The sequence below is a fragment of the Arachis stenosperma genome, chromosome 4 (assembly GCF_014773155.1).
Source record: "Arachis stenosperma cultivar V10309 chromosome 4, arast.V10309.gnm1.PFL2, whole genome shotgun sequence".
Lineage (NCBI taxonomy): Eukaryota > Viridiplantae > Streptophyta > Magnoliopsida > Fabales > Fabaceae > Arachis > Arachis stenosperma.
The window spans coordinates 142857101-142881972 of NC_080380.1; the positions used below are offsets into that span (position 1 = coordinate 142857101).

General features: G+C 28.2%; 2 protein-coding genes and 2 non-coding genes across 4 annotated transcripts; 3 read left to right on the plus strand and 1 right to left on the minus strand.

Moving 5' to 3' along the window:
- The first annotated feature begins 934 nt into the window (after nt 1–934).
- On the plus strand, nt 935–2317 carry LOC130975769 (phospholipase A(1) DAD1, chloroplastic-like). The gene has a single exon (XM_057900508.1). The coding sequence runs from the start codon at nt 935–937 to the stop codon at nt 2315–2317; it is 1383 nt and encodes a 460-aa protein (XP_057756491.1).
- A 9644-nt stretch (nt 2318–11961) lies between these two features.
- On the plus strand, nt 11962–12033 carry TRNAK-UUU (transfer RNA lysine (anticodon UUU)). The gene has a single exon. It is a non-coding gene; the product is annotated as a tRNA-Lys (tRNA).
- A 3725-nt stretch (nt 12034–15758) lies between these two features.
- TRNAF-GAA (transfer RNA phenylalanine (anticodon GAA)) lies at nt 15759–15831 on the minus strand. Its single transcript has one exon. It is a non-coding gene; the product is annotated as a tRNA-Phe (tRNA).
- A 6822-nt stretch (nt 15832–22653) lies between these two features.
- On the plus strand, nt 22654–24048 carry LOC130975770 (phospholipase A(1) DAD1, chloroplastic-like). Its single transcript, XM_057900509.1, has one exon. The coding sequence runs from the start codon at nt 22654–22656 to the stop codon at nt 24046–24048; it is 1395 nt and encodes a 464-aa protein (XP_057756492.1).
- The last annotated feature ends 824 nt before the right edge of the window (nt 24049–24872 follow it).

A 24872-nucleotide genomic window follows, 5' to 3' on the forward strand; every position in this document is an offset into this window, starting at 1 on the left:
AAAAAACCAAGATAAGAAAATGTGAAGAGAGATTGTGAGATTCCTTTTAATATGGTTATAAATTATTAAAAATAGCTAGTATCATTTCCCCCTTTTCTTTTAATCAATTATGAATTGTAGAATACTGACCTCATTTCTCACTCTATTTGTTCTTTATTTTCATTTGTTGTTTGTAAATATTTGACCAAATATCTTTGTGGATTTTATAAGAGAATTTTACATAAAATTTATGTATTTAAATAATTTTTTAAATAATAAATTTAAAAAATAATTATTTTTTATATAAAATATATTAACAGTACTACATGACTAATATAATTTATTTTTCTATTAGTACTTAATTATTAACGTATTTTTATAAGCTAATATTAAAAAAAAAGTCTAAATATATTAGTAGAATGCATATCCTAATTAAAATTATTGACTAATACAAATAAAAATTATTGACAACTAAATTTTTTTTAAAAAATAATGTTATTAAATATAAAAAGAAGTGTCAAAAGACCAACAAATTTTATAATTTGTAGTCATTAATTAATTATTATTAATAATATTTTTAATAATATAAAATTATATTTAATAATATGAGATTATTCTATTTTTTTATTAATTAAATACTGATAAAATTTTAATAAAAATATTAGACCTCAGTCTTTATAGACCTTCTCAAATATAAAATCATATTTTACATTTATGTAACAAATATCTTAAATGTCTGGAGATAGAGTAGTATTTTTCTGTGATATAAATGTGTACTTACACTAGCCACACCCAATCACTCAAAAAAGGAACAATCATATGAGTGTACCTTTCCCCATTCCCCCAACACCTATATATATATTTCCCACTTACCTTCTTCTACTCCACAAACCAACTTTCGTTCCAAGTCCCTTCAATATTATTCTCCTCTACTCTCAATCTCTTCTTTCACATAATGACACTCTTCACAACAATCACACCCTTAAACAACCACACTTCTCCAATGCTACATCACCACCACCACCACGGTTCTCTCACAACCGCCACAAAAACAACAAGACCAATGTGCATAACCCTCATTCAACAGACAGCAACCAAGAAACATTCATACTCATCACATGATGAAACTCTCAGGAAGATGGAGAGAATGATGAACTTGCCAGCACCACCATTATCATCATCATCAACTTATGAGAAAGTTGGTAAGAGATGGAAGGAATACCAAGGAATAAGAAACTGGGACGGTTTATTAGACCCGTTAGATGATAACCTACGTGCTGAAATCCTACGGTACGGTCACTTCGTTGAAGCTGCATACAAATCCTTCGACCTCGATCCTTCTTCTCCAAACTATGCCAATTGCAGGTTCCCAAAGACCACACTTTTCGAACGTTGCGGTTTACCCAACACTGGTTACAAGGTGACCAAACACCTCCGTGCAACTTCGGGTATTCAGTTACCGAATTGGATCGACAAAGCACCGAGTTGGTTCGGAACACAATCGAGCTACGTTGGTTATGTTGCTGTTTGCGACAACAAAGAAGAGATCAAAAGGCTTGGAAGAAGAGACGTTGTTATTGCTTTTAGAGGAACAACAACGTGCTTGGAATGGCTCGAGAATTTGCGCGCCAATCTAACGCTTTTACCATGCAACATGATCAAAGAAAAACATCAACAAAATGTGGCTAACAACAATGGAAATAATGGACCAATGGTGGAAAGTGGGTTCTTGAGCCTCTACACAAGCAGCGTTAACTCATCGCTCATGAGCTTGCAAGAGATGGTTAGAGAAGAGATTGGAAGGATTCTCCAAATTTACGAAGGAGAACCGCTGAGTTTGACCATCACTGGACACAGTTTAGGAGCCGCTCTTGCAACGCTTGCAGCTTACGATGCGAGAGTTGCATTTCCCAAACTATGTTCGACGACGGTTATCTCATTCGGCGGCCCTCGCGTTGGAAATCGGAGTTTTCGAACATCCCTTGACAAACAAGGAACAAAAGTACTGAGAATAGTGAACTGTGACGATGTTATAACTAAAGTTCCTGGGTTTGTTTTCGATGACGTGAAAAATTCAGGTGGTGACGTGGCAAATAATGGTGGGTTCCATGTGGCAGGGTTGCCAAGCTGGATACAAAAAAGAGCAGAGGAGGCACCATGGGTGTACTCTGAAGTTGGAGAAGAACTAAGACTTAGTAGTAGAGATTCTCCGTACTTAAGGGGTGTTAACGTTGCCACGTGTCATGATTTACACACATACCTTCACCTTGTTGATGGCTTTGTGAGCTCCACGTGTCCCTTTAGATCCACCGCAAAGAGGTTCCTTCAGCGGCGATGACTCGTTAAAGTCTCGAAAAAAAAAAAAAAAAGAAATTAAAACTGAATTATTCATAAGATTACCTTCATTCTTTTGGAATACATGATTCAATGATGTCTTCATGAATCATGATTCTTGATTAGATATATACACTTTTGTCTTTTGCACTGTTTATCTACCAAACTCTTGAAAGTTTTGATTGCACAAGACTCTCTATAGGTAGGTACCATAGAAGGATAATGCATTATTGTTTTATTAGATTGTATAGTTTAATTTTCTCACATAATTTTAGGATATTAATATAAATTTTGTATATATATGATGATAATGAATATATCTTAATTACTTTGTCCACTAATATCGAAAAGATGTCTAACGAGATATTGCAAAAAAAGAAAAAATGCTAAGTGAACGACTTAGGGTGTACAATTGAATTTTTTTATGCAACTGATAAAAAAAACTAATTAAATATCAAATTTAAATATCTCATGATAAAATATCATAGTATAAAGAAAGACAAGAATGAATAATTTGAAGTTAAAACTATATATATAAATACATATATAAAAAATGCATGGCTACATATGCTTCTGGGATTTTAATAATGGAATAAAAAAGATATTTGTCAAAGTTATTTTTTCCACCGCAAGAAATATCAGAGTTGTGTTTCTCAAATAAATTGGCTGAAAAAAGAAAAAGCAAGTATAGGCAATAAATGAAATAGGGATCACAAAACCTGAGTTGTAATTGAACTAGAAATGGGTAACGAGAGAGGCCCCATTATTTACATGGCCCCAATTGGTTCATTTTTTGATAGATCTAAATAAAAGAGAGTTCATTCATGAGTGCTTTAATTTCCACCATCGAGGTTCCGCAGTGTCCACATCAATTAAGTTTCTAACGAAAGCTACTTCCAATATATACATAGAAGCTAAGATTATTTAACCGTGTAAGGAAAACACTTTGTGGATAATCCTTTTGCTAAGAAAACAACTCTTATCTATATGGAAATGCAATGCCCCGCCCAAAGAAAAACATTACCTTAAAATTTTACAACATTCGCCATTCTTCTATTCAGATACTTCCTAGGCCTAACACTTTTGTGATGGATCGGATACTTGTATCGTCATGATATTTTCAATAATGTCAATATCTTTTAATTTCTCTTCTTTTTTCATCATCTCATGCTATTGGCTTGGCCACCATCATCTAGTGACTAGTACGTCCCAATCATGTCCAAGAAGAGGGACAATATTTTTGTGTTGCCATTGGATATGCCTTTCAATTTGGTACTAGGTCAGAAACTTTCTGACCCAGTTGGTGTTTAGGATAATTCCCATTTCCCAACATTCAATAAGTCTCTCATTTGATTTTGTGGTATAGAATATATCAAGATTCATTGAATTATGAATGTATCAAGTTTTCAAAGTAAAAATTTTTTATCAAGTGGAAAGAATATAATTTTTAATTTCTTTGATGGGTTATGTTATTTGAATGTAAAAAATTACTAGTTCTTAGACAACCAATGAGAACTAAGAGTGTAAAAAAATTCATCTAAATTTATAAATAAATAACTATACACATTATTAGATATAACTATTTATATATTTTTTCTATTAGTTTAAAGTTTTTGAAAAAAAGTAATTTTATGACATAATATCATAATTTTTATAACCAAAAATCTAAAATTTAATTTTTATTGAACAAAATAAATTAGCATAAGACAAAAAAAATTTATGCAAAATATTTAAATAAATTTAAAAAAGACTCTTTACTTGGAAGAAGGTATTAGAGTAAATATAAATATTCATGTGTTTTTTTTATTAATTTAAATTTATTGAAAAAATAATTTGATGTGAACATACACAAATATATACTTTTCTTTCACTTTTGTGCTTATCGAATCATCCGTTTTCCAAGGGAGTGCGCATGAACCATTAGCAATCATCAATGGAGTGTCTAAAACAAATCAAAGAATGGGTCAATTTTAATAATCAAGTCAAAATAACGGTACATATGAATGGAATTGTAGCTTCTGCAATACATGTAAGTAATGGTAAGTCAATGCACATGATGATCACATACATTGCATTCATGAAAAAAATTGGAGTCAAAAAGTTGTTGAACATTTAAGTACAGTTACAAATGATAGCTATAGTTTTGATTTCACTCAAATTTGTTAACAAATTGATGGATTAGTCGGTCTCCAATTTTGATCTTAAATAGTCAAAAACCTATCACATAGGTCAATATGGAAAAGTAGTTTCTTATATCTGAGCCAGGAATAAATTCAACTATCAACTTTGGTATCATTTCAATGTAATGACTCAAAGTATAAATTATTAGGCATCAACGACCTAGCTAGAACTATATGTTAAAGTAAGCTTATATGGATTAAAAAAAATAAAAAAAAGGCTATGCATATATACGTGAATTATCCAATGTATCACATAATTAAGATTTATCATTCAACAATGTTCAACATATATCTTTGATAGAGATAAGAACTCATTATAAAATAGGTGATAAAAGAAATAAAAATTAACAAGAATATAAGAATTTAAATTAAATAAAAAATATATTAAAATTGAAATAAAATAAATAGATTAAAATTGAATAAAAAAAATTATTTTATTTTTTATTTAATTTTTTAACACAACAAAAAAGAGACCCCTCAACCTAACTTATTCACCCTATAGTTTGGGAATTAAATCAAAATGATTCTTCAACCTTTTACTCAATTTTTCGATTCAATAAGAGATATTCACTCAACCTCACTTTTTCACATCATGATTTCATTATGAAATTATACAGTAAAATTAAATTTATATGACATAACCCAATCGAATAAATAAAAATTTTTGTCTTTTATTTTAAAAGTATTAGTTTTTTTGAAGTAATTTCCTTTTTTACATTAAACAGATATCTATGTTTGGTAAAATTTTGAAAAAAGTGTTATAATATTCAAAATTTTACTTTAGATAGAAAGATAGAAAAAAAGAAGGGATAAAAAAATGCTGTCCATAGATCAAATTATTTCGTGGCTTAGATTCGACTTGACTGTCTACAGCTCCATTACGTATGCTCGGAGTAGAAGTTTTGTATAAATATATCGCCATCAGAATTTCGAACTTTTATGGCTCAACTCTTTAATGTTTTTTTATTTGTTAGGATTTTCTAATCTTTAATTATTGAATACTGCGATTACAATAACTAAAGAGGTATTTATAATTTCGTATTAAGTTAAAACAAAGAATATCCTAAATCCTCAAAGATAAAGTCTAATATAATAATTAAATAAACAAAATTAAAATATATTAAAATAAATTAATAATTTTTAAATAATATTTAATTTTTTATATCACAAACATATTTGAAGGATATATCAACAGGATTAGTGAGATTACTTAGAAATCAAGAATTGTAATTAGTCCTTATCTCTATCAATCTTCTATGGAGGCTGTAATTGTCAACATTGTTGCACGCTCAAATATGTATTCATATAAGTTTCTTATGTAAGTGAAATATATGCTTATTATATTATGTTACTTCTTATACTATATTACTACGTATATATTCATAAGGTAATGATTGACTACATATTTAAATAACTAATACCAATATTATTACTTACTTTTCATCAACAACTTAAAACGCTCTAAGTAAATTTTCTTTGAACAAACAAAGTTTTGAGTCTTTGATACTCTATATATTAAGGTTCGAACACATATACAAATGTTAGGCAATTTTGCACAAAAATGATGCATATAAGTTGATTAAGTCTTGGCATCTTCTTGTTCTTTCTATCTTTGAATTCCTTTCTAGCTATCACTGTTCCTTTATTGTATGACGTGGTAATTAATTACTTCATAGAGCGTGAGTAATCATGAGGAAACTCCTTTTCTTTTTGTGATCGTTTAGTCCTACTCAGTCCATAGAACATTTTCTTTTATAGATAATACTAGCAATAGTAAAATTTTCTAAGGTTGTGACTTAACGAAATTAGCATAAGATTCGTAATGAGTGGCCACTCTTAATTACTACACAACTCAAGTTATTGAGCTGTTGACATTTGCTAGGTTGACATAGAATCAAGAACTTATTATTATTATTATTATTATTATTATTATTATTATTATTATATATAATTCAATATTTCGATTGTACAAGCGAAGTATTATTATATTATAAAGTGGTGTTCTTACACCAAATATCATCATTGACTACGAAAATTGGACTCAACATTTTTAATTGGGCCAAAACCCTAGTTAGTGTGTGCGGTAATGTTAGAAGGACAAAAAAAAGTCAGAATTTATTTTATTTAATATTTATTAATTATCGTAACAATTAATAAATATTAAATAAATTAAGTTATGACTGTTTTTTTGTTAATTTTTTTTGTTACCAAACATTTTCGACTAGCCTGAATTTACAAGTTTATATGAACTGATATTGACAATAGAAAAATATTTTATATAGTAATATAATAAGATACTTATATTTATAAGACTTTCTGATAAATATATAAATTGAATTATTTTTGGTTTATTATTGCAAGCAATTCATCAACTTTTGAGATAAATTTGGAAGGAATCACGGTAAAAGGATCTTCCTCAAATTAAAGACGAGATTCTCTTCTAATTTACACAAAAAAAAAAAAAATTAAAATTTCCTATAATATTAGAAAGATTCTATGAACTACTATAAGGGTAGGATTCACTCTCCATCGCATAATCACCCAATCCATTTTTAATTACATATATTAGACCTAATTTGAGAATCAAAATCCCTAGAACTTGGAGACGCTTCCCTGTGACAAAGAAACTCGACATAGTTTCGTATTTTGATATTGCAAATTCAAGCAGGTAACACTAACCCTAATTTCTCTCTTAGAGATAATTTTATGATGGATGAGTTTATTATAAACCACACATTATCATAATGCTATACATAGAGTTAGTAAGTCTTAGTGCACGTGCATGTAGAAATACATCTCTACTTTATTATTTTTTTTTAATTTTAACCACGACGATCCATCTTCATAACTTGTTATGAATGGCACTGTTTATTATTAGGTAGGTCTCATGCATTACATGATAAAATTTTTTGGCGGCTTTTCATGTGAAATGATAATATATAATATACTACTCTTTTTGCTATGATAGACATTTGATGGTTTAAATTTCCATGGCTCTTGTAAGGGCCAAAAATTGAAAAAGATAAAGAAAGAAAACGAAGACCTAATAATAACACAAATAAAACAAATGGGTCCCATTAGAAAGGAACAAAGTTGTATGATTGGCCAAATCACTCAAGAACTTTGGTCCCACCAACCCCCTAGCTAGACAAAGACAACAAAATTGGGTCCAAAAGAAAAAAAGATTAATAGTGATATGATTGGCTAAATTAATACTCAAGAAAAATTGGACCCATTATTATTCTTCATATATCTCTTCACTAGACAATGGTATTTGGGTGTGTTGGGTTTTCGCATGAGATGCATTTTGTCAATAAGTAAAACGTGAAAAGGCCTAATTTGAAGTGAATGTGATATAGTATTATGTTTGAGCTACTATATGAGTTGAGGAAAGGGAAATTCCATGCAATTCATGTTTAAATCAATTGCTTTTGTGGTCATTTCAATTTACATTATTTTACCTACATGTGCAATTGATTTTACTATTTACCTTCTAATTTGTCTCATGATAAATGAGGCAAACGTGGAGTAATGCATCTTTTCATGTTTTCTCCAAAGCTGTAATATTTATTATTTTGATGACTAAGTTACAACATTTTAGTATCTCAAAAATTTAGTTTAAGGAAAGACATTATTGTTCGGTACAAAGTCTCTTATTCAATTTTTGTCATATATAATTTGTTCGTTTATATGTATGTATGCATGTTTTCTGAATTTTCGATCATTTGATGTTCTCATGATGTCATTATTAAGTATGACTATAATTTTTTAATATTTTACCTAGTACACAATCCTACTTGGCTACAAATAGAGAACATATTTTATTTTCCTTGCTAGCTCTAGAGATTTTATTGGGCTGGTTTATATGCATACTTAATTTTTAATTGAAAGAGCAAAATCAAAAGTATAAACTTTCAAATTTTCATTTGCTGAATAATATATATATATATTTTAGAATTTTCAACTTTGTAAACTTTGTTGAAAACTATTTAATTTCCCATTATGTTAGTATTAATCAAATGCTGTAAGTATTATTAATAATTATCAATTCTTTTGAATGTCTGTATTATTTAGTTATTTTTCTCATAATTTCAAGAATAAGTTTTATTTCCGTTTTATTTTTTATTTTTTTGTTAAAAAAATAAAAATAATAAAATTTGATTTTTTGTTTTTACCTTTTTTTGTTCTTCACAATTTTAAAAATGGAAAACACTAAAAACAAAAACAGAAAAAAAAATAACCAAACACACCCTAAGAGTCCCAATTTAATTTGTTCATGAGTCTTAATAGTAATAGATACCTTGTTTACAATGTTTGGTAATTTTTTATTTTATTTTCCGTCTTCTTTTAATTTCAGGTAGAAGTTAAGGGAACTCTAAACCTATCACCCGAAATCTAAAGATGGCCGACAAAGATACATATATGGTTTTCATTCTAACTTCAACAATTTTTTTAAGCAAACATTATATCTCTTTCAACTATTCATTTAGTTAGATTAATTCTAATTTTGTTTGATCTGTGATCTCTTTTTTTTTTTAATCTTGAAAGGAATGTATACTTAAAATCGATACTTCACCAGGGTGGCAGAAATCCTTGACTAAAGTTTTGACCAGCTTTCAAGCTCAGGGTAAAATCTTTCTCATCAAATAATGCAATTGTTATTGCAAAACACTAAGAGTTTTATATTTATGTTTCACTTCTATAATATATGATGTACATGAATACATGATTGAGCTACCAAAATACAAATTATAGCATATTCAGAATGTTAATAATTTTAGACCACATTAATGTCTAAATTTTTGTCACTTTTCTTCCTTCTTTTTTACATTTATCTTTTTTTTTATCACTTTTCTTCAATAATTATAAGATTTGAATTGATTTTAAAATTAATTTGAGGTGTATATTTGAAATGCATTGTATTGCGCATAGATTGATTATTTAAAAATAGAATGATTGATATCTTGATATGATTGTTACTTAACCTTTAAAATTAAATCAATTCATGTCAAACTTTTCAAAATTTGAACTTGAGGTTCAATTCAAATAAGAGGAGTGCTAGGGAGCCAACAATTTTTGTGTTTTGTAACCATCAATTGGCCATCAATGATGTTTTTAATGGTGTGAGATTATATCCAATGGTGGGAGATCACTCACTTTTTTTTTTATGGTTAAGTGCTGGTCACAAAACACAAAAGTTGCTGGCCCCTAAACTTTCTCTTCAAATAATACGAAGCAATTAAATAGAGATTTGAAAAATAAAATAAAATCATTTCATACTTTTAAAATATCCAAATTAAACACGAAATTTAATTTACTAATCAAGTAATTAAATAACTATCCTTTTTTTCTCATTTTAAACACATTTTTCATTGCTGGTCTCATTTTATATATTTTCCTCCCTGTTTTGCTAGGCTTAGCTTACGAGATAATTCCATCGGCTGGATTCATATATGTGAAAGGCAAAACAAACCCACAAATAATTCTGGCTAAGATTATGAGGGGTGGCAGCAACCATGCTACAATTCATTGGATAAATTATGGTCTTCCAAAAGATAATAATCAAATTAATCATCATTTTCAAGACCCATTTCGTTATTATGGGACTTATAACAATGGATTATTATTCCACCCAAATTCATATTACCCTTGGTATAATAATAACCTCCTTGATCAACAATTTCCACAAATTGGGCAACAAGCTCTTGAAAATGAACCTATTAGTGAGACGAGATCAAGTAGCTCATCATCAAGTTGTTCTCTTCATCATCATAGTCCATGTCCGTTGCATTCGCGCCGCCACGACCATACTCCTTCACCGCTCCCAATTCGGCCATCGGCCGCCGATGATCAAGCTACCAATAATAAAGGTAGCCGCCCCAAACATTCTTCCATGAAGAAAATATTTAGCAAGATATACGTTTGGTGTTGCAAAATGTAATCATTTTAAATACTAATTAATTACTAAGTTGCATTGTCTTTTAAGTGTACACACCCCTTATGAGTTTGAAAATATTTGGTAATTAAAAAATATTAGTTAAAAATTATAAAAATTTATTATTTTTAATTTTATTTAATATAAGTTTAATTATTCTGTTGTTTCTTATACTTTCACGAAATTTTTAATTACGTTTTTATATTTTTTTTCTTTTAAATTGGGTTTTTGTACCAAATTTTTTTTCAATTAAATCCGTTTTGGTAGTAATTAGCTTAACTGTATAGGGACCAAATTAAAAAAAATTAGTGCAAGAACTCAAATAAAAAAAATATAGGGATTCAATTAAAAAAAACTATAGAGACTAATAGAGTAATTAAACCTCTAGTATATTTTATAATAAATAAATGTTAAATAAAATAAATTTAAATTGTTTAGACGGATTATTTTTGTCCCTGTAGCTAGCCCTACCGTGATAAATTATTGTCTACTTAAATCATATTATCGACAATATTGTTCAGTGCTTATCAGATGTATTTTAGTCTGGTGATGATCGAGTTTATATTTTGGTTGCTTATTATTGGTTATATAATTTTTCAGACGCCGTATACTCTTTTATATATAAATTAAGGGGTTCAGTTCTTCATAACAACATCAAATATCCGCCTCACTGCCATGACCTAAAAAAAAGAAAAGAAAATAAACTAAAATGAAAGTTTAGCTGTGAAGAATAATGGAATGAGGTAAAATAAACTGGATTTAAAGTTTGACTAAATTCATAAATCCGTATAGAATAGTATGTATCAGATAAATGTAAATAACTTAAAATATACGCATTAATTGATATATAAAAAATTTATCATTGCAAATTTTACAGGGATCTTGAATATATACCTGCTTTTTAAGATGCGAATTATTAAAATTGTAAAAGAAAAATGGGTGAAACTAAAATATTATTTTTGTTTCAAATGTTGGAGGTGAATATTAAAGTAATCTGTTATGATTCTTTTTATCCTATTTATATTTTAAACGTTTTAAGAGTGACTTAATGTTATGCTCACATAATCCCATAAAATTATTAATGAAGGATATCATATCTTTTTAGACTCTAATTTTTCTGTTATTTAGTAAAGAATAGCCTGATTTTATCTAAACATAGAAACTTGATCATGATATAAAGGGAAAGAGAATACTATAATATCTTCAATATTTTTTTACTCAATTTTCTTTTATTTTTCTGTTTTTAATGTTATTATGCTTTAAATCTCTTTTAATTCCAAATTTATTTGCGGTAGTATAGTATCGTCAGAGTTTACTACATGTAACATTTAACTTTGTGTGTCAATTTCAAAATGTTTGGGATCCAAATAAGATGAAATAATCATATATAACAAATAATCACTCCAAATATTTGGGGCAAAAGGTAATATTTTGTCAAGAAAAAATTGATTGTCTTCATGAGCTAGCAGATGTCTTCTTTGGAAAATATTTTCATTTATTAAATTAATAGTTACACAATCTGTTGTCAACAAAGCCGTCTTAGCTCAGCGGTAGAGCGCGTGGCTTTTAACCACGTGGTCGTGGGTTCGATCCCCACAGACGGCGTTTTTTATTTTTTTGTGCGGAGTCCCTCTAAGCCCAAGTTTGAGATCCCTTTTATTTTTTTGTGTGGAATCCCTCTAAGCCCAAGTGAGAGATCCATAAGGCCCAAGATGGAGTTAGAGAACGATAATTGGCAGGTTATTTCTTTTAAAAGAAAACGTCTGGCCCAAGATGATCAGGCTTATCGCACAAATTTGTAACTCTTATTAGAATGATTTATTTTCTGACAAAAACAAAAAGAATGATTTATTTGGAAACAAAAAAAAAATTTCAAAAGGGGAGAATGATTTATTTCTTTATTCATTTATTATAGCAGAATATGAAAAATAGTATTTCAATGGGGAAAAGGCTCTATTAAAATTGCATCTAATCACCTTTGAAGTTTATATATATCAATAGTTTTATTATTCCATTTTTTTTTTGAAAAAAAATGTGTTTACTCTTTTTTTACAAATTATTTTGTTCTAATTTTAAGAATAATAATATATTTTTTTAAAACATTGTAAATAGCTGTCAATTTGATTTTTAAACATGATATATCGAAATTAATACATAATTTTGTCTAAATGGATAGTCATTATTAAAATCTCAATTCTCATCCATCATACTCCTTCATCAACTTCAACTTTTGAACTCTTCAGGTGTGTGAGAGTACCTTCAAATTTGACAATATTTTTTCTTTGATTTCATTTTAGCGGAACAGGTAGAAACCTACAAATGTGAAAGAACTCTTTCACTAATTAAACATTTTGAGTCATTCTTAATTAGAGATGGTGGCAAGCGTAAAAAGTATCCGTACATGCATGAGAATTTATAATTGGTCAAAGTACATTACTACAATCACAAAAATCTTGAAACAGTTTGTACTATACTATAGGCCATATATATGCATATGTAGTTTTAGTTTTAGTTATTTGTTAGGCAAAGTTTTTTTTCTTTTTTTTTTTTCTTTATGAGATTGAGTAGAGTTTCATTTTTTTGTGTTTTTCTTATTTTATTTTTGTCAGTCGAGTACTTTTCAATCAGTCAAAAAAATTGTGTTTATATATATGTAAGGTATATAATCATTAGTGTATATAAAATAACTTAAAGTTTTGGGCTAGCTAAATAATTTCATCACATTATATTAGAATTTTTTTTCACCAATATATTTAAATAAGGTCCAAACAAAAGGAGTGATAGAATTGTTAGAGATATAGCTATTTATATATTTTTTTGTTATTAATCTAAATTTTTAAGAGAAGTAATATCAGAACATGATATCATTAGAATTTCTATTACCGAAAAATTTAGAATTCAATCATTTATTCTTAAAGAAAATTAGCATAAAACAAATAAAAAATAAAAGAAAATCTATGCAAAAATTTAGGTAAACTAAAAAAAATTGTATTTAAAAGGGTGTTAAAAATATAATATTTATGTAATTTCTTCTTTAGAAGAAATAGTATCATGACAAAAATAAAAAATACATATCATATATAAACTACCTAAAAATTTTATTTTTAAAAGATGTAAGAGTTATAATAAGTCAAATAATCTAACCATTTTAATTTTAACTCATTATCTTCACATAAAAAAATGTTAATGTGAATAGCCACAGTTATACATAAGAAAGAATAATACTAGAGAATCAGTATAGTTTATTATTTTTAGTCATCAGTTAGCTATCAACATTTAAAAATATATACTAAAAATAGATGGTTGGATTATTAAATTAAAAAAATTGATTAATGATTAAAAATAATAATAAAAAATAATAAATTCTGTTGATTGTCTAGTATTTTTCTGTAGAAAATAATTCTTTAGGTAAGCCAACCGCCACTCTAGCTAGGCACGCACGCACTATAGCTGAAGGCCGAAAGTATGCTTCCCAAATTGACACAAACAATATTTGAGAGCTTGATATCACAAAATAAATGCTAAACACGTTATTTAATTAACTTTTCTCTCAAAACTTTAATTACCTTCAAGTTTCATTACATGTCATTCACAAAATCATAACATACCTAACATGTATATAGATATACATCACACTTTATATATCCTATTCGATTATGACAAAGTCGAGACTAGAGAGCATGCATGCATGGACGGTGAGCTTTCTGATCTTAGCTTTCTGCCGCAAAAACGTGATTATTATTGTTTTTAAAGAAAGTTGAACGGACGGTGGAGTTATAATAAGCAAGACCATATATAATTGAGTTTAATTTAATTTGAGCTTTGACCAAAGTGTTCACATTATTATTTGTAATAGTTCAGTATTATATTTGAATAAAAACATGGATTTGCTTTTCAATGCATGCCATGCATGCATCACTTAATTTATAAACTATAGTCCTTGCTCCCTACCAAGAGGCCTGTATGTAGTAACATATATATATGGAAGTTATATATACAATGAACCTAGTTCAAAGTCAAGAAGTCAAGCATTCAAAGTTTTGTTGAACAATTTTAGAGGGAAAATATATGTGTAGATGTATCGATATCCTTTATGGTGATCGTTGCGTAGGAGACAAGTACCAAGCTGTCTAAGCAATTTTAGTTCCAAAAATGTTATGGTACATTAAAATTAGCTACTAAAATCAATCACCAATATATTTATATATAAATATATATATGTAATTTAATTTATTTTTAACGTGTATTTATATTTTAATATATATTTTATATTAATAACTGATTTTAATGACTGATTTTGGTCTATACATATAGCATAATCGTTTTAGTTCTCATCTGTTATGCCTGTTTGGATTTAATTGGTTATATTAGATAGCTTTTGGATGCGATACTTATAGTTTTTCTCTCTTTTTTTTTACTAGTAAAAAAACACCTAAACAATAAGCTATGACAAGAATGAATGGTGTTTTTATTTAACTAAAATTTTCTCACGCTTGTTTTGATTTTCTAGTTCATGTTGGAAGAACCATTACTGGTAATCAAATTATTCATAAAATTTCTTAATTAATATATTTTAAATAATGTGTCATGTTTTTTTTTCCTATTCACTTAAGATTATAAGAAAAGTGGTTTTATAACAATATTTTTTACCTTCGTCCTATTCTATTGACATCTCTATATATACATGAATGAATATAATTTTAATAAATTTTCTCATGTAGGAGTTTTTTTGTTTGTATAAATTTTTGTACAAATTTTATTTATTTATTTTATATTAAATTTTTTTTTGAGATCAATAAAAATCGAATTCCAAATCATTAATTAGGTCATAAAAATTTTGATATCATACTATAAAATTATTTTTTCAAAAAAATTAAACTAATAGAAGATAATACATAAATATCTAACATCGTTTTGGTATACACCAAAAACAAATACTAGAGATAAAATAATCGTTTAAAATTAAAAAGCTATAAATTTGTTCTCTAGTGTCTATTACTTAAAAAAGCACAATAGATTCGCATCTTTATGATATTTAGATTGTTCGCACATGTCTCGATCGAAATAGGAGAATAAGTATTTGACGTAATCAATTTCTTTTGAAATTGCTGTAAAAAAAAAAACTAAATACAATTTACAGATCATAATTTTTATCAATCACCCTAAATACGCCTCAAAATGTCACCAAACAAGACATACAAATATTGCCTACACACAAATTAATACAAACTATTCATACACATATCACTTATAATTTTATTAAATATAATCTTTCATCACTTCCACCAGTAGTACCGCTCCATGTGATTATTGGCTTTTGTTTCCAAAAATGCGGTGAGCGTGGATCGAACACGCGACCTTCAGATCTTCAGTCTGACGCTCTCCCAACTGAGCTATCCCCGCAATTGATCATACATTTTATTTAGCTTATCCTTAACATAATTATATGCGGCCATTCTTTTATGGATTATAATTTTTTCTCAAGTGATTGTATAATTTCTTTCGAGTACTGATAGGAAATGTAGGATATAGGATAACATATTAACCTTTTTAATAACAACATGAAGCTAGCAAGCTTAAACTAATAAGTTTTTTGTGATTATTTATTTTCTAACAGAAGTGTTTAATAAAAGTCTAAAACCCTACAAAAATAATTTCCATTAAACTCTTGTCATTCAACAAATTGATAAATTTATCTTACAATGGTACAACTATGCAAAGAATTTTTTTATCTTTAATAAATTATAGAATAAGATGAACAGATAAAAGAAGTTTATATAAAATAACAAAAAAATTTTTTCAACCAATCAAAATATCTAACCAATTTATTATAACTTATTTTATATCTATACAATTTCTTTTCTTCTATTTTTTTTTGTCAAAATTGTGAAAATTGCCCTGCTCTTTTATTATGGCAATTATCAAGAGGATTCTGTAATCTTTTAAGGTTCTATACTTTTTCAATTATGCACAATTATTCTATAATTAGTACATGGATATGCATGTGGATGTTTTTTTTCATGCAAATGAAATATTTATTCTTAATTTAAATGAGAGGTTTATTTTTCATATGAATGAAATGTTTGTTCTTAACGTAGGTGTGTTCTAGCAAATGTGATGTTCGTTCTTAATACAGCCCTTAAGCACTTGAGGTTGACGATGGCGATGGCGATGGCGAGAGATGACGGCAATGAAAATAGGGTTTGGATTAAAAGGAAAGAAATGGTTAAAATTTTTTATGATAGAGTTAAAAAGTTTTTTTTTTAACTTGAATTGAGATGATTTTTATTTTTAATTTTTAGTGAGCTACAAAATTAGTCTATTATTTGAGTTGTTTAAATTTTTTATTGTCTAACAAATGGATTTTTTTAAAGAAATTAGAGTTATCCTGGATTATGAAATTAAATTCTGATACTATGTTCACAAGAGAGGAAACAGTAGCTTGATTACCATGTTAGAGTTTGAGAGAAATTTATTGTATGAAACTACTCTACATAAGTTGAAAAGAAAAAAAAGATAAAATTTATTCAAGATCCTTTAACTTTAACTGTACTTAGAGGGAAACTAAATAATATTGACATATCAGCTAACTAACTTTCCATCTGACCCATACTATATCATTCTCTTTTATATTTGCCACAAGAAAAAGTATAAGTAGATAATTAAAATACTAAACAATGTGAATAATGGATATATTAGATGTTCAATTTAATAGATATGCAAATGATTATGTTCATTGTTTTTAATTGGATGATTATTTTTTTTATTCGATTTACTCATGCGCAGTTAACAATTGTTGAATGTTCAATTCACTAGGTGTGCAGATGATTGTTCTAATGTTAAGGTTTAGGAGGTAATTTGCGGATAGAGTATTTTTTTACTTTATTGGGTCAATTCTAAAACCTACTGTTTACATTGTTTATAAAAGTTATTGTCTATCTAACAAAACCCTTACAATAATCATAACCTTATTATTCCATTCTAATTCATTATTTAAGGACTTATGGTTAAAAACATATTATTTTTATTTTAAATATTTTATTTTATTTTAATCTTTCGATTGAAATTATTTTATTTTTATTTTTAAATGCCCATCTTTTATTATCATTTTTTAGGTAAGAATAACTATCGTAATTGCTCTGAATGAAATAAATAATAATAGTTATAGTGAGAATAAAATTGGCAAAAGAATAAAAAATAAAAGATATTAATATAAAAGACACAATATTAGAAAAAATAAAATATTTTAATTATTAAAACAAAATTAAAATTAATTTAGAGTTCAATCGTTAGAATTAAAATATTATTTTATTCTTTTATTAGTTTGGACAATTATTTATTTTTTATCGATTTTAACAGTTATTCTTTTAATTTCTACTTGTGTATCTATACATGAATGCAAAGTTTCATAAGTAGTTCACATCACACTTATTGAATTCCATTGTAACTTCGGCATCTAACGTTTCGGATTTTGGTTGATAAACGAATTAAGGAACACATTAATAAATTGAACATGAACAATTCAGGGACAATGGTAACCCGAATATCATTAAATTGTTGTAGTATTTAGTGTGGGAAGAAAGATTGAGATCAAACCCACTTTTGAGGACCACAAAAATGCGTCCAAAATTCAAATATTGTCTTCCTTTTAAGTTTGAATATTTGAGGCCCATAAAGCTGCATTTGGCTTTTATGTTCGTCAAACATTTGGCTTATATCACTACTAAAAGACATCAAATCATCATTTACCATTTTTCTGCGAATTTACCAATTTCATAGATAATTTTATTTCCGGTTTTTGCTGAGACTTCAAATTCACAGCGCACAAGCTCATGGATTTGCTGCAAATTTTTTATTTTCGCAGCTAATTCCATGAAAGATTAGGTAATTTTGTCAAAATTTATAGGAAATTTAGTTGCAATCTTTTTTGCAGGTACATGTGTCAACAAATCAGCAGCAAAAGTGGTAGATAATCTTTTCAACAAAATTTATAAATAACAAAATTTACAACCAAAAAAATCGCCAAGTAATTTTTGCAGCGAATTTCACAAATAATAAGTAATCCGTAGTAAAATTCGTAGGTTAAAATATGATTCAAATATGAATTCACAAAAAATTTCATGGTTAAGAATTAATTAAAAAAATGATGGGTTATAGCTCAAATGGTATAGTCTCTCCGTATATTTACTTAAAAGGTCGCAGATTCGAGTCTCCCTATCTTTAATAAAAAAATTAATTAAAAAATTAGTTAAAATGTTTTCACACTAAAAATCCTCAGCTAATATATATCAACAACAAAATTCGCAATAGATTGATCCTTGCAGCAGTGGTGTTAATTATAACAGTTTGTAAGATTTATAGAAGTATTAACTAAATAATTGTGAAATTCTATTTTAAAATCATAAAATATATATGCATCTTCATTAACAAGGTTTAATAATATATTACATATAAATAAGTCATTATAACTACAATATAACAACTCTAAACTAAATATTAAGAGAGTCTAAATTAAATGATGACAACTACTTCCAATAATTAAAGGGCCTTCAGTCAAAACTATAATATAAGCTCTAAGTTGATTCCAGAACATTATATGAATACTATAGAAGTTCCCAAATGTCTAGCATCAAAGCCCTTCATCAACTCCAATTTTCTTCTAGTTCCTGCAAACTGAAAATGTACTCTGTTCACTTCTTCATCCCTTTTTTGTGGTTCTTGTTAAAGCCTAAAAGCCCAAAAAACACTAACCCAAAAACAATAAATAAATATATATATATATATATATATATATATATATATATTTGCTAAAAAAAATAGTAGAAACTCCAAATAATAGTGTAATAATCGTTTTTATATGAAAATATTTTTTTTATCATTAAATATTGAATTGTAGAATTTAATTTTAACATGTTATAAAATTGTTATCTTTATCTAAAATATCATTATTTTTTTTGAATTGTTATTTTTTTGTGGCTAAATATATAATTTTATGAGAAAATATCATTGACATTTTCATTATAGGAAGTACCGAGAGTTGTTACACATACAAGTTTTTTTGGTATACAAGTTCATATAAGTTGGCCCAAAACCAACAAAAATAATTCTCAATCTAAATTGCGTGTAAACACACACTTCTCGCCAATAAGCCTTAGGTTACATGACATATCTCCCCCTCCTCACCTCAAAAGTCTCGAGTTCAAATCCTATCAATTGCAATCGAAGAGAAAAAATACAGAAAAATGTTTCTTATGAAAAAAGAAGAAGAAGAAACAACAGAAGATGAGGAGGAAGAAGATGAAGAGGAAGAAGATGAAGAGTTTTAAATTATGCAGAACTTATCAGTACAAAAATACTGAAAATTCTTAAACAATACACTTATATTCGTGTTACATCGAAATTTGCTGCAAATACAGAAAAATATTTCCTCTAATTCTACATTTTTTTCTTCTTCTTTTTTCCCTTATTTCTTTCTTTTTTTTAGTTAAATGAATGTAAGTTCATCATCTTCTAAGTAATTTTGTAGTATTATGTGTTTTTTCTTCTTCTTTATTTGATTTTTTTGTTTTTATTCTTATTAAGAGAGTAAAACAAAGAGAAACTTGAGAAGATAAAATAAGAAAAAAAAGATGAATAAGAAAAAAAAGAAGATGATAATGATGATGATGAAAAAGAAGAAGAAGAAGCAGCAGAAGATGAGAAGATTGGGGGGAGAAAAAGAGTTTTAGATTATATAAAACTTATCAGCACACATACACAGAAAATTCTTAAACAATACACTTAAATATCTTCGTGTTACACTGAAATTTGTTGCAAATACAGAAAAATATTTTCTTTTGATGCAAAACACTTACATTACATTTAATTCAAACCATCAACAATGAACAATAATTTTCACAAACAAAAACAATATTATTCACCTATAGAATCATAAACTGCTAACGAAACATTAACTAAAATCGAACCACACCTCAACCACTTAATTGGATTCAAAATAATAATCAACTTCGTTCTGGTTTAATTGATAATTTGAACTTGAATTATTCATTATCTTCAACAACGAGATAACTATTCAAAACTGATTTTAGAGCTTGATTTCAAAACATAAAGAAGGAATGAAAAGAAACACTCAGAGATGGAAGAGAACGTAAATCGAAAACGTTGAAAAAATTCGAAAACAGAAATAAAATTCTTACGAAAAAGACAGTTATATATTCACACGTTAATTGAAAAGTTGGTTAGATAATGACGCGTGAGGTGAATTAGGTTAAAAAAATGTATGAACTTATATGGAATAATGACTTGTATGTAAAAAATTTTTGTGAAAATAATTTAAATAAATAGTGTTAAACGTTCAAAAGATATTTATTAAAAAAATATAAAAGAAAATGTTCTGTTAAAATAAAGTCAGAACTATCTTTTAGGGTGTGTTTGTTTGAGAGGAAAATGGGAGGAAGGAAATAGGAAGGAAAGAAATTGGAAGGAAAATAACTATTTTCCTTTGTTTGGTTGAATGGAAAAGTTAAAGGGAAAAAATGAATAGTGTAAAAAAATGGGTGGGACCCATTGAAAATTTTTTCCCTCCAATAATGGATGGAAAATGGAAGGAAAATATATTTTGTATCAATATTCCAATATTACCCTTTAATTTTTAATATATTTTAAAATATCTAAGGATAAAATTGTCTTTTCATAACATTATATACTATTTCCTTCCTTCTCATTTTCCTTTCATCCAAACATATCCAAAGAAAATAAAATTCCACTCAATTTCTTTCCTTTCTCTTCTTTCCTTTCTATTTTCTTCCTTTCTATTTCTTTCCTTCCAACCAAACAAACCCTTAATGATAAGATCTTTAAAAGAAAAAGTATAGTATAATAGTAGAAAATAATCACCGACACTTATGACCGTGTAAGAATTAAGAGTCAATTGACTGTGTTTTACGCGAATCTGTTGGGTGTGATTCATATTGTATGTATTTTCTTCCATGACAGTGGGCTTATATATCTTTGTAAGGAAAAGTCTTTGGATATATAATTGATAACGACACTCATCAAGTGCTACGTTATTGGTGGCTGAAAATTTTGACGTTTATTTCTTTTGATCTCGCACCACACTACAACCAACTCCAACACTATATATTTGGAGAACCAAGCTTAGGCACAATTTGATTCGATATTAATATTATTCTTCTCCTTATTTTACCTAACGAGATTTTGTTTTAATCAAGCGTACTCTTTGTTAATATTAAAGTGAATAGGCATTAATTAATTAATAAGTAAGTGAAATTTTTAAGTTTTTAAAGATAAAATACATTAAACAACATTTTAGAATCTTGCCTTTTTTATATATTAAAATGGTTTGCATTTTTTGGACACTCGTTAGCAAAAACCAAACTTTTTATATATATTATGGTCAAATAACACTACAACTAATAAGTATCCTTTAAATATTATTCTTTATTTAATATTTTAAAAAAATAAAAAATAAATATTTTTTAATTTTTTGAACAATTAATATGTAAAAGTGAATATTTAAAATTAATTAAATAATAATAAATCTTTAAAAAAACTGATCAAAGACTGAATTTTAAAAGACAAGTAAATTTTTTTGTCAAATAATCACATAATTGAAAAGTATTGTAATAACCTCTTTTCTTTTTTTTTTTGTAAATTTATTACACTATTCATAAATATTTAGCTTCAACAATTTTAAAACTAAAACGTTTAGGAAAACTATTGCTAAATCTATTTTTAAAGTATAGAAAATTTTGATAAGAAATTAATATAAATTTATACCTCTTTTTGTTTCCTTTTTTATATATATAATTTTTTAATTTAAAAAGTATATAAAAAAGAAAAAAGAAAAATACAAAAGCAACATACAATAATACTAGAAATATCCCTTCTCTTTAATGATCAAAATCGGAAACTTGAATATCTAACTTGGAATCTCAATGCCATTGGCCTCTATCATTACTTCTCATCCACAAATAAAGGTCCACTACTACATCAATACCCATCCCTACAAAATAATGCACTTTTTTCCCCCTTCCTTTTTGGCCACTTATAAAACCCCCTTACTTAAACACCTATATTGCATGCACTACATACTCAGCAAACGTGTAATAATTTAGAACATTCTCTCTTAGCTTCTCATTCTCATACTCTTTTATGTGTTTCCCAATCCTCTATCATGCTCCATAATATTCCCACAACAAAACAATGAGTCTTAGAAATATAATACCAACACCATCTCCAACAACACTTCCTTCATCCTACACTCTCAAACCCCGTTGTGTAAATTACATAACTACCCATAATAATCCATCATCATCTACTAAACCAACCACTTACAACAACTTAAGCCTTTCCAATGAAAACACTCATCAACAAGCCACATTACACTTAGAGAAAATGATCAATTTAGAAGACCACAATAGTTTATCTTCATCATCATTTGAATCAACACCATCAACATCTTCATTTGGCATTGGAACTTATCAAAATAAACTTGGTAAGAGATGGAAGGAGTACCAAGGAATGACCAATTGGGAGGGTTTGTTAGACCCGTTAGATGATAACCTACGTGCTGAAATCCTACGGTACGGTCACTTCGTTGAAGCTGCATACAAATCCTTTGAGTTTGATCCTTCTTCTCCAAACTATGCCAACTGTAGATTCCCAAAGACAACACTTTTTGAGCGTTGCGGTTTACCAAACACAGGGTACAAGGTAACCAAATACCTCCGTGCAACTTCCGGCATTCAGTTACCGAACTGGGTCGACAAAGCACCGAGTTGGGTGGCAACACAATCAAGCTACGTTGGTTATGTCGCAGTTTGTGACAACAAAGAAGAGATCAAAAGACTTGGTCGGCGTGACGTTGTTATTGCTTTTAGAGGAACAACCACATGTTTGGAATGGCTCGAGAATTTGCGTGCCACCCTCACCAACCTACCATGCAATCCCATGGACGGAGAAACTATGGGGTGTCATGGTAGTGGGGCCATGGTGGAAAGTGGTTTCTTGAGCCTCTACTCTTCCTCCATCCCCGACAACCCTTCTGCCCTCAGTCTGCAGCAGATGGTCAAACAGGAGATTGTCAGGATTTTCCAGGCTTATGCTGGAGAACCCTTAAGTTTGACCATCACTGGCCACAGTCTAGGGGCGGCATTAGCTACGCTGGCAGCATATGATATTAATACCTCCTTCCCCAAACTGCCCATGGTGACGGTCATTTCTTTTGGTGGGCCTCGAGTTGGCGACCGGAGGTTCCGACGGCAGTTAGAGAAGCAAGGGACAAAAGTTTTGCGGATAGTAAATTCCGAAGATGTTATCACTAAGGTTCCGGGTTTTGTGTTTGATGATGATATGGCAAAAGGAGGTATCCACGTGGCAGGATTGCCGAGCTGGATACAGAAGAGGGTGGAGAAGGCGCAATGGGTGTACGCTGAGGTTGGAAAGGAGTTGCGCTTATGTAGCAGGGATTCTCCGTACCTCGGTAGCACAAATGTTGCCACGTGTCACGAGCTGAACACTTACTTACACCTTGTTGATGGGTTTGTGAGTTCTACGTGTCCTTTTAGGGCCACAGCAAAAAGATTTCTTCGGCGGTGACAGCCACCACTACCATAGACGAGCAGTGCTAAACTAAATTTAAACAATCACAAAAAAAAGAAAACAAAAATAGAAAATATATACCTAATTGTTATGGCTAACATTCAACTTAATTGTAATTATGAGCACTAGGCTAATTGACAAATTTTTTAAACAAAAGTTTAGAAAATAATTAACCTTTTTAAATTGTAAAATGTGTATATCTGAAGTTATTTAGTAGATTATATATGATTAAATCAATACGAGTTTAAATTAAATTAATCTATACATATTCTTTGCATATATTTAGTTGTCTAGCCATACAAAAAAAAATGTATTTTTCGACAAATTTTAAGTTTAAGGATAATTGTTAAAAACACTTTGAATAAAATGCTTAAAATGTAATTTGCAAAGCAAGACAGTAAAATTAGAAATTGTTCTTGTAAGACATCACAGAAGGTGGACAAAAGTTGAATACGAAATCACAAACTCAAATAAGACATTTAAGGGATTAATAACGAGAAAATTATGGGCTGAGCAGCTATATACATCTTAAACAAAATATTCATATATATTTACTCTTCACAAAAATAGGAACTAACATATATAATAAGCTATATTTTATTTTACAAAAATAAATAAATATTTTACCACATAAAATAGACAAAAAATAATATAGTGAGAAATATTTAGCTAGGTATTCTTATACTAAAAAACTAATTACATATTAAAACTAAAATTTAATCTAATTTCTATATACATTGAAACTAATGTAAAATTATAAAAAGTAGTTTACATCAACACATCCGATGAAAAAAAAAACCATCAATAATCACATTGAGGGA

What these genes read in the sequence shown, in the direction of transcription:
- LOC130975769 (XM_057900508.1), top strand. Translation starts at nt 935, where the DNA reads ATGACACTCTTCACAACAATCACACCCTTAAACAACCACACTTCTCCA.
- LOC130975770 (XM_057900509.1), top strand. Translation starts at nt 22,654, where the DNA reads ATGAGTCTTAGAAATATAATACCAACACCATCTCCAACAACACTTCCT.